The sequence below is a fragment of the Habropoda laboriosa genome, unplaced genomic scaffold (assembly GCF_001263275.1).
Source record: "Habropoda laboriosa isolate 0110345459 unplaced genomic scaffold, ASM126327v1 scaffold801, whole genome shotgun sequence".
NCBI lineage: Eukaryota > Metazoa > Arthropoda > Insecta > Hymenoptera > Apidae > Habropoda > Habropoda laboriosa.
The window spans coordinates 901,119-910,963 of record NW_017101026.1 but is presented as its reverse complement, the minus strand read 5'-3'; the positions used below and the strand labels follow the sequence as shown (position 1 = coordinate 910,963).

General features: G+C 49.4%; 1 protein-coding gene across 1 annotated transcript in view; it reads left to right on the top strand.

The window, feature by feature from the left end:
• The first annotated feature begins 228 nt into the window (after positions 1 to 228).
• LOC108577897 (protein Skeletor, isoforms B/C) overlaps positions 229 to 9,845 on the top strand; it is a 14,456-nt gene continuing 4,839 nt past the window's right edge. The window contains exons 1-6 of the mRNA XM_017941120.1: positions 229 to 313; positions 4,377 to 4,514; positions 5,211 to 5,283; positions 5,411 to 5,519; positions 6,074 to 6,236; positions 6,365 to 6,624. Of these exons, the coding sequence (XP_017796609.1) occupies positions 229 to 313; positions 4,377 to 4,514; positions 5,211 to 5,283; positions 5,411 to 5,519; positions 6,074 to 6,236; positions 6,365 to 6,624 (828 nt within the window). The remainder of the gene's footprint in view (positions 314 to 4,376; positions 4,515 to 5,210; positions 5,284 to 5,410; positions 5,520 to 6,073; positions 6,237 to 6,364; positions 6,625 to 9,845) is intronic.

Genomic DNA, 9,845 nt, shown 5'->3' with positions numbered 1-9,845 from the left:
TAAGAGTAACGTAAGAAAGGAGGGAACGAAAACATCGAGGGGTGGACGAAAGAGGGAAAAGCGAGGCGGAATGATGGATTCAAAGGAGCAAGCAGAGCAGAAGGGGGTGGGGCGAGGAGAAAGAGAGACCGAGAGGTGAAGCAAGGCGAGCCGGTGATCGTAGTGGGATCGACAAAGCTACTTGGATCCACGACGGCCACTTTCGACGGCAGTAACCACGAAGACGCCATGACGACACAATCACCCACATCGTCCTCGACTCGACTCTCCGCTATCGGTCTTGTCGCGACGCTCTATCTTCTACTGGCGACACGTGAGTTCACTTCACCGTCACACACACTAACACCCAGAAAATTTTCCAAAAATCTTGGTCCGAGTGTATTGTAAATTCACTTTTCACCGGTACCCTTCCTGTTCGTCAAATCGTTCGCGTTTCTACTATTTCGTACAGCACGGTACGTTATTCGAGCAAAGTTGCCAGTTGGAATTGTTCACGGTGAAACGTATTTGCAAGGGATGCGACTGCATCGCGTAAACAACGTGCGCAAACATCCCTTCGGGGGGGGGGGTTCGATGTTGAAAATCGCGTCGTGAAAATCTGCAACGCGTTACCAAGTCGCTAGGCCTGTACTTCCCTATTTCCTCTGGTTGCTGCAGGCTGTAAAGGTGTTGGCGCGTTCGCCCATTCAGCCGAAACATCGGTCGCAAAGTGTCGCCCGGTGATTGCGTGCGCGGAACAAAGTGCAGTGTTTCGCGCGCGCGTCAATGGGAAATTACACCGGGAGTTTGCAGGCGTCGCGGATATTTAACGGCGAATCGGACGCCTGACAATGCGCGATTCCAGAGTGTATCAACGAAACGGTGTCCCCGAGACTTTCATTCGAGATTGGGAAAAAGAATTTCGAGAGAATCGATCTTTCGCTCAAACAATTATCGTAAGATCGTCTAATTAAGGGTGGTGCGGATTTTGTAGAGCTCGTACGACGTCGATTTGCCGGTCTGTTTCTTCGCGTTCCACGCTTTTCCTCCGTGGATCGGAGGATGTGAAATAAACTAGAGAAATTTTCTCGTTTACATTCGCCGAGAATCTCTGTTCTCCTTTCCTCCAAGTGTCCGTTCAGTCCGAACGACTTATACTCTTAGCTGACAATTTCGCGACGCTGCTCGCGATGTCGCAACATGTAGTTCCTCGTGTTACCACATTATTATCCACGCTGGTTCGACTAAGGATCGAATTCTATTGGCACGATCTATTCTCGTCGCAGGTGATTTCTGCGTTTCACGGTTGTGTAACGAACGAGACTACCTTTCCACATTCTGTCAGGCAGGTATCCGTGTGCCCGATCGGGCATGGACCCGCTAGAAAAATCTCTCTCTCTCTCTCTCCCTCGTTCGAGGCGCCGTGTCGGTGCGCGGGTCTCGGTCCAGTGGCCACGCGCGAAAGACACGGAGGAATTACTCGATTAATTGGGGCCGCGTGTAAACAGGGAAACGCGTTGTTTACAGAGAGCGCGCCTTGAATGGGAGGGAAATCTTTCCACGCCTCGGACCCCGAAATCTCGCTGGAAAATTCCAGATCGACGCGATACGAGGAATTCCGCTTGAACTTGTTCGATTCGATTGATTTCTCGTTCAATCGAAGGGAAGAGCACTCTAGACCTCGATTCCGACGTTCAGTTCACAATGATAACGCTTGAAATTTGACGGCGCAGCCGTGGCTGATACTCAAAAATAGAAGACGTCGCGTCCTTTATGTTTCCCCGGAGGAAAAGCGAGGGTGGAGACTTGCACACCCTCTTGTATAATTTCAGAGTGGCGGAGAGTCTCGAGAAGCGAGTAAACAGACGTATTCAGATGCTCCGGTGAAAATAGGATTACAGGGGTGGAAGATGCAAAACTCGATATCCCAATTTAAGGTGCGCGACGGGAAGGCAGGAGCGGAAGGGTGGAAGAAAAATCTATCGGCTCGATCCGGATCAAATTGTCGTTTCCAAATCAACCCGTTTCACTCTCTATTACCGCGAATCCATAGAAATTCACTAGGCGTTGCAACATTAGCCTCGCGAGAGTCGTATTATGCAGAGGCAGGCAATTACGCTTGTCTGCCTTCTGCTTTCTCTTTCGTATGAAAATGTCAAAGGTCTATCTCTCTTTCTTTCCATCTCGAAGCAACCTCGTTGACCCAAATTTCCTGGCTATGTCTATTAGACACGCGGCTCGTGCTTCCCACTTTGCTCACTCCTAAAGTAATCTTGCATTTCCTTTTTTTCCTCCCTCGGTCTCTGCCCGTCCCGCTTTTTATCGTTGCTCACCGGTGCAAATGCGTCCTGGGCCAGGCTCGTAACAATTTAATCACGTTCCAACGGTGTCGTTACCGCGACAATAATTACGCACTAATGGCTCGCGGCCGGAACGACGTAATGCATCCTCTGGGCGCTCGAAACCGACGCTGCTTTGACGGTTCGGCTTCTCATTAGCGATTGATACCCAAGACTGCACGGCTACGCCCTAGATTCGTCCACGTGTCATCCAACCTTCCAATTTTTACAAATTCTCCCGATAGAGACGCTCTCCAGCCGCGTCTTAACGTCGCGTGTTGACGAAGATAAAGCTGTTCCTGGTCTGAAGTTCCGTTAGAACTCTAGCTAGGATTGCAGGCTGAAATCTTAACTGTAGAAAAACGAACGAGCCTTTTCGTTAATTAAAAGTCCCAGAACGAAGCGTTTAAACGGCAACGAGAGCGTGGAAACGAAACGCGCGCGTGCATCGATCGAGAACTCGCGGATGCAAATAATAAGGGCAAAATGGAGAACGGCGGAAAGCTCGATCGATCAACCGGCAGGTTGATTAGAGGAGCGGCAATAACCGCGTTCCTCAAAGAAAATCTGCAGGCCGCGCGCGCGTCCAATTCGTTACGCGTGTTTACGCCGTTCGATCAATGACAAGACCGCGCTTCCAAGATTACACGCCGCGACTTAATGGCCGGTGTGGCTGATGGAAAGCGAATTTTCGCCGGTAGATTGGGAGGGGAATCGATCGCAGCGAAAGAAAATCGTTCTTCGTCATTTTTTAGAGACAGGTATGAGTCGGTGAACGTGTTAACGACCCAAAGAAAACGACGAAAGTTTGGCTACTTGTAATAGGAAAAAAAAAGTGGTCGAAGACGGATGGTTCGGACGTGTCTACCTTATCCAGATGCATAAACGTGCCGCGTCCGGCTTCGCTCTAGGAGCGTAACAACGCATTTTTGTCCAATTATCAAATACCAAGCTGCGGAACAAAGTGGTACAGCTTCTCCATCCCATACGTTACATCACCGATTACCAGCGACAGTTAACGGCACTGCGAAACGTCGCACACGGATCATTCTCAACGACGTATCTAATTTTCCTCGGATCGTGTCGATTTTTCCCCCGTGTGCTTTCGATTCGTTCGTCCGTTCGTATCCTGAGCGTCTCGTGTACGGTAGCGCTCGTGAACGTCGCGAGCGAGGATTTATGCCCGAGCACGCGTCAATCTCGTCGGATTGACGATATCCTGTCCGATAACGGTACGTGGTCGATCAAAGGGGTTAGAGACACGATCGTCGACCGGTTCGTTAGCATCTAACGAACGATCCACGCCACGGGGATTGGCCTTGACGTTCAACGTCCTCCGTTCGCATATTTATGCGACTGCTAACCCTCGTCTCCTCCTGGCCCATTCTACTCGAGAGCTGTTACCTGAACTTTCCACTGACATCTCGTATTCGCGGCTCGTTTCTCCTTTAGAAAACTTGCTCCGCTTTCGAGATCCTTCCTTCTGCTATCCTCCATTTTACATAACGTTGTATCAGCACGATTAACAAATTGAAAGTAGACCCTGATGGTTCTCCCGCATATCCTGTCCGTCAACCTGTCCCGCATCCACCGCGAAAATGATCGATCTTTCGACGTCGAGGCGTTTCGGGCGAGCTCTCGGGAAGTAGGAAATTGTCACGAGCAAGTTAGAAGGCACGAGGTTCGAACAGAATGCGACACATTCGATCTACCCCACATGCCACGCCGCTTCCAAGGCCCAGCAACCGTTCGAGGAACTCACTTTTGCATACCATCGCGATTCGTAACGATCTGCTGGCCCTCGATTTCTGATTCGTACACGCACCAGTCGTATTACCAATCTCGTCGAATCTCCTGTTCGAAAACAAGCTTCGTAACATTCTTCCTTCTCGGAAGGAAAAATAAATAAACGAGAACTTGGATTCGTTCGAATCCATTTGCCTAAGCTGCGGAATGTCGTTAAAAAAAAACTAGGCGCAGCGAGTTCTTGTCCGCCGTTTTCGATATTCGCGTTATCATTAAACTCCGCTAATTAATTAACCTCGATTGTGTTTACAGAGGTATGCAGCGGGGCTTATTACGGAAAGCTTATCGGCAAGCTGTCGGAACTTCATCACGGCGTGAGCGGTGAAGTGTACGCGGTGGACGGGCGAACTCTGTTCATCAAGGACTTCACGTACGACGGCGAAGCACCAAGTTCGTAGCCAAGAAACACGCGAAACTTTCCCATTTCTGTGCGCTCGCGCGCGTCGCGTCGTTCACCCGGCTGATTGTTGGTTTTCCGCGGAAAAGGCTGCCGTGCATTGAACCGTCCCGCTCGCAAACCACTCCTGACATTTCACGATTTCCTCGGCTATCGCTTGAAAATATCTAACGTCTACTCTGACCAATCACGCTCCGTGCCAGCCTGTTTGTTTTACACGGACGATTCGCGACGGTCGAAAGGAGCGGCAAATGTTCCGTGGACTCACTTCCAGCCACTCTTCAACTTTGTCTCTGTTCGTTCCTCTTTCAATTCCCATTGATATATATGTACCTACGAAATCTACTATAGAAATCTACGTTACGTTAAGTATGTCGTTAGTTATGGTTAAGATAACCGCGGTTATAAAACGCCTCTGCCACCTCTACCTTTCGGCCTGTCGACTACTCTCACTTTCATACACGCGGCAGCTCGATAAAATCGAGAGCCTTCGCCGGCGTTAGAAGGTCACTCTTCTATGCAACGCACATATTCGCCGGTAGAATTCTCAATGGTCCAGAAAGCTAGGGAAAGGAAAGTGCGCGGTGAGTTTGAGGACGTTTTCATAGCAGCCGGATGATCGAGCGAGTGTCAGAAATGAGGTAAGTCGTGTGGTAATCTCGGGCAATTGTAAAATTGTCTCTTTTCAGCTGCCTACTTTTACGTGGGCACTTCGAAGAGCCCGAACGGGAATGGAATTCGGCTTCGAGATGAGCGTGGATCGTAAGTCCTTCTCTTTTCTTTCATTCGTCGATAGTACAGTTGTAAATTGAAGGGTTCACCGCATAGTGCGGCACTGTGAATTAGAAGGTTTTGAACGATAGAAGACGATTTGATCGGTTTGCGACAGAACGGACACGCTGAAACGGTACCGGAGGAAGGACATCACGCTGACGTTACCCGATGGCAAGACGCTGGGCAACATCAAGTGGTTCTCGGTGTGGTGCGACGAATTCTCCGTGAGTAACACGAACGTACATATCATGCTCGTGACCTTCGGTGTCGCTTCGATTCCACTTGCACGGTACAGAAACCGGTATCGTTTCCTTGCCGCGCAACTTTCACGCTCGTAGTTTGTTGCCATGCGTTCCTCCGCGGCCAACGGATAGAAAGTAATTGCTTTAGCTGGCTCCGAGCCATACGAACGCCCGCCAAACACCACCCACTCGCGAATTAAACTCGATTGTCCGATATTCTTATCGCGATGGGGATTAGTTTGTGCAATTATAACCGAGAGTTAAGTTTCAATTCACCTTTTATTACGAAATTTCGAATGGAAAGAGGGACAGGTGGAGTTAGAAGTGGAAATTTACGTCCCCGATATTGCCAACGCGACGAAAATTTATTCGAAACCGCAATGTCCAGATTCCGCGTGTACAACTCCGGAATGATAAAGCTGGATCATGATGGAACGACAGCGGAACGCTCGAATTTCAATTCAACGGACCAGCTTGCACAACTACTTCCCGTGTTCGTCCTTTCGTTTCGTTACGTGGTTGACGAATTTTTCCAGGTGAACTTTGGAGACGTGAGAATAACACGAGGCTTCGACTACCCGAAACCGCAGAAATTGGCAGCTCTGAGCGGAGTCCACGGGGTCAGCTCCGAACCCATCGTCATCGTCGACGCTCAAACGCTCTTGATACCTAGCTTCAGCTACGACGGCGAGGCACCTGGTAAGATTCCGAAACGCCTTTCCTCCAACCTCTTGTCCTGTCAAAAAGTTGTCTATGGGATACCACTTGAAAGTGGATTCGCTGGAATTCGCTTCATTCTTAATGCACGATCGAATTATTTTCCGCAGACGCAAAGTTCTGGGTGGGAGCCGGGCCAACGCCGTCGCCACAAGGTATCCGTGTTCCTGACGAGAACGGCAAGGAAGTGCCGCTACGTCGATACGATCGCAAGGCCATCGTGCTGACGTTGCCCGGGGATCTAACGATCCACCAGATCGGCCACTTCGGCGTCTGGTGCGAGGCGTTCACCGTCGACTTCGGCCATGTGAAAATTCCGCAGAGTCTTAACGTGCCACCGTCCCTGAAGATGCTCGGAGTTTCGCCGCAGGTAAGCTGGAAAGGGTTCTTGTAGCTCGGCAAGAAGAGGCACGCCCGGCTTTTGGATCTTTTATACGCGATGTCCCCACCTCTTTGCTAATAAGACCGACCTGCGACCGACATTCTTGGGATCGAGTTACGTGCGTGTCCAGCGTAGAAACAGGGTGTTTGTTGTCCTTTCGTGCTACTTTATTTGGAATAATCGAAAAAAATGGCTTGTGCGTTGATCAGAGGACGAGGAACGTGTTGGAAAGATAGCAAAAGGTATCGTTCGAAACGAGCAGAGTATTGTACAAATTGAAAGGGATTCGAGCAGGCTTTTACCCGTTCTCGATCGATTTACATCGTCTTTAGCCTGACTTGATGCTTCTGTGTCACGTTTCTCCTCGGCGAAAAGCAACTTCTGCTTGCTTTCATATTCCATCGACATCTCGCGAGCCGATTACGCCCGAAATGTTTCGTAATCTGCCCTCGTCTCGTGTGCTCGAATTTCCACTCCCCCTCGAGAATAATCTATATACACAGCCCCTTCTGTTTGCCCTGGAAAATGTATCGACCAAAAAATTCCTACTCGTCGTCGATCCTTTCTTTTCTACGCGCGATACTATCTTTTTTCTCCCCCGCGATTTTCGCTGCTGCAATGGTGAACAAGAGTCGCGTAAACGCGAGACCGAATGTGCAGAAACAAACGAGCCTTTCGCGGGAACAGTCAATACACAGGCCCTCCCTCGGTATTGTTCCACGGCGAATTTGTCTCTGTCAATATTTGAGTGGATATCTGGCTGTCAGCGGACGTTGCCTGGACGACAATACGTTCACCGATTTACGGATTTTCCAAGCGGGCCGCGTCTCTCCGCTTTAGCGTGTCTTTCACCGTCCGAAAAAAAAAAACAAAAAAATCTCCTAAACGGTTCTCGAGCGTTTCCAGCGTGAAAGTGGTGCCTCGGTGATTGGAAGAGAGAAACGAAATCGCGAATCTGTCCATTTGCGAAAGGCCTATGCATAACACCCTGTCTCTGTCCTTGTGTTGCAGAACGTGCATCGCGGAGGGCAGGGACAGACGGTCGGTCTGGTTAATCCGTACGAGCTATCCACTTCGTCGTCGTCGTCGTCGCCGCCCTCGTCTCCTTCTTCTCCCTCTTTCACCTTGCTAACGCAACAGCAATACCAACGTCCAACCACCTACAGACCGATCCTCCGTCGAGAAGATCAGGTCCAAGTGGTCCAGGCGATCGACTATCGAATACCAAAGAGCCTGCAGACCCAGGAACCTGTCGCGCAGCAGCTTCGCCGACTACAACCTGCCTCCACCTCTGTGTACGGCGACGACGCGACGAGTCTAGATGACGCCACGTATCAGGAGCAGTTTAGCCAGCCTGTGCACCAACCAATATCGCGTGCCGAGCCTCAGCCAAACTCGTACGCGAGACTGTTGCGATTCCAGGGCGATCGAAGGCTAGACTCTTTCGTTCGGTATTGACAGAGACAACGACCCGCCTTTTCCAACGAGTAGAGGATGTTCTTCTGCGACAGACACCGCTGGATGAGTCGTTTCAACCCTTTCTCTATCGGAATTTCCTACAAACTGACAGAGAGCTAAATCAAAAATTCTCGATTCTCCGTAAAAAGGAAGAAAAAGAAAAGTGATAGATATCGGCGAAAGGGTTGAAGAAGGGCCAACCGCGGTTCCGCAACAGAAATCCTCGACTCGTGCACGCTTTCTTAGTCGATGAATTACTGAAAGAAGAAGCTCGTGGAAGAAATGGATCGTACCGTGCGGATCCCCCAGACGAAAGAGTGATCGCGAGCGATCTGTCTGTTCCCGCGGATGGACCCGTCGTAAATCGGAACTCGGTCAAACTCGCGTTTCGACAAATTAGCGAAAGTTCTGTAAACCGGCCGCCACGTTTACCAACGATCAGGTTTCCACCGTTGGAAAACTCAGGTGGCACAGCTGCGATAATATTAGCCGGAGGCCCGTCCGTAAAGTTTCCACGGTCGGGTGCAAGCTACTTTGGAAAGTTCGCGGGACGGGTAGAGAGAGAGAGGGAGAGAGGTTTCTCTGGCTTTCCCTTTATTTATTTAACACCGCGCGCGCTCGCTATTTATTAGACGGGGAATCTTCGAACATCGGTTACACGCCCACAATTATTCGTTACACACACGCGCTTGCAGGACACACTAACGCTTGTACAGGGTGAATGACTTGAAAGCGTACTTGCTAGATGTATCTTTTCCTTTACGAACATTCTATTTAGAGTGATAATTATCATAATTGTCTTACACAATCGATTCTCGAAAGAGTGCAATTTTTGCTCGTTATTTTCTTCGACTCTTCACATCGCGCTGGCCTTTCTACTCCATTGCAAATATCGAAGTCACAGATAAACGGGAAATTTATTTCTACAGGCCTAGGAATAATTATAAATGGAATTGATCATTTTTGAGAAATGTGAACGTTAAGGGGTTAACTGAAATTCGTTGACTCGATGGAACACGTTGAATTTCGACAGAAACGGTGGATTATCGGTACGCCTAACGGAAGGATTTTTATCGTAGAAATCCAGCGATTACGTAGAAGGAAGTTTGGAGGGTTTATCGAACGAAAATAAATTCACCCTGTACGGTAGGACGTAGTTGCCATACAGGCGCAGACTGTCCCACGAACGCCTATACCTACGAGGCACGCTTTTAATCTCTCCAACAGCCCTCTACGTAGAGTTCTTTTCCAAGAGACGTACAATCTCGCCCCCCGTACAAGTGGATGCGTCGCGTCCTCCTCGAACAATACACGAGTCGCCATAATTCACGCTTTGCCGTCTCCGCAGAGTCCGCGTGAAATATGTGTCGATATTAGTGACGCTTGGATATTGGCTTGTCTCTCCCGCTCATCTCTGTTTCGCTTCACAAATCCACGGTATATAAAGTACTGAGCGAACCACCGGAACACGATCGACCATTGTCGAGTCCTTCGAACAGGACGAGGCTGCGAATCGTCACGCCTTAACCCTTCCGTGCGTTTTCTACATAACACCACCCTGAGAAGGAAGACCCTTGTGTTTTTTTTTTTTTTTTTGCTTCTTGTTTTTCTTTTTGTTTTCGTTGCGTGAACGTCAGGGAAGAGAAAGTATTATAAGATACACGAGTTTGCGAGTGAACGGCATGCGATTGTAAGATTTGCTCGTTGTGGCTTTAAGTTTAGCGTAACGTTGGTTTAAGTTGGCATAAGTA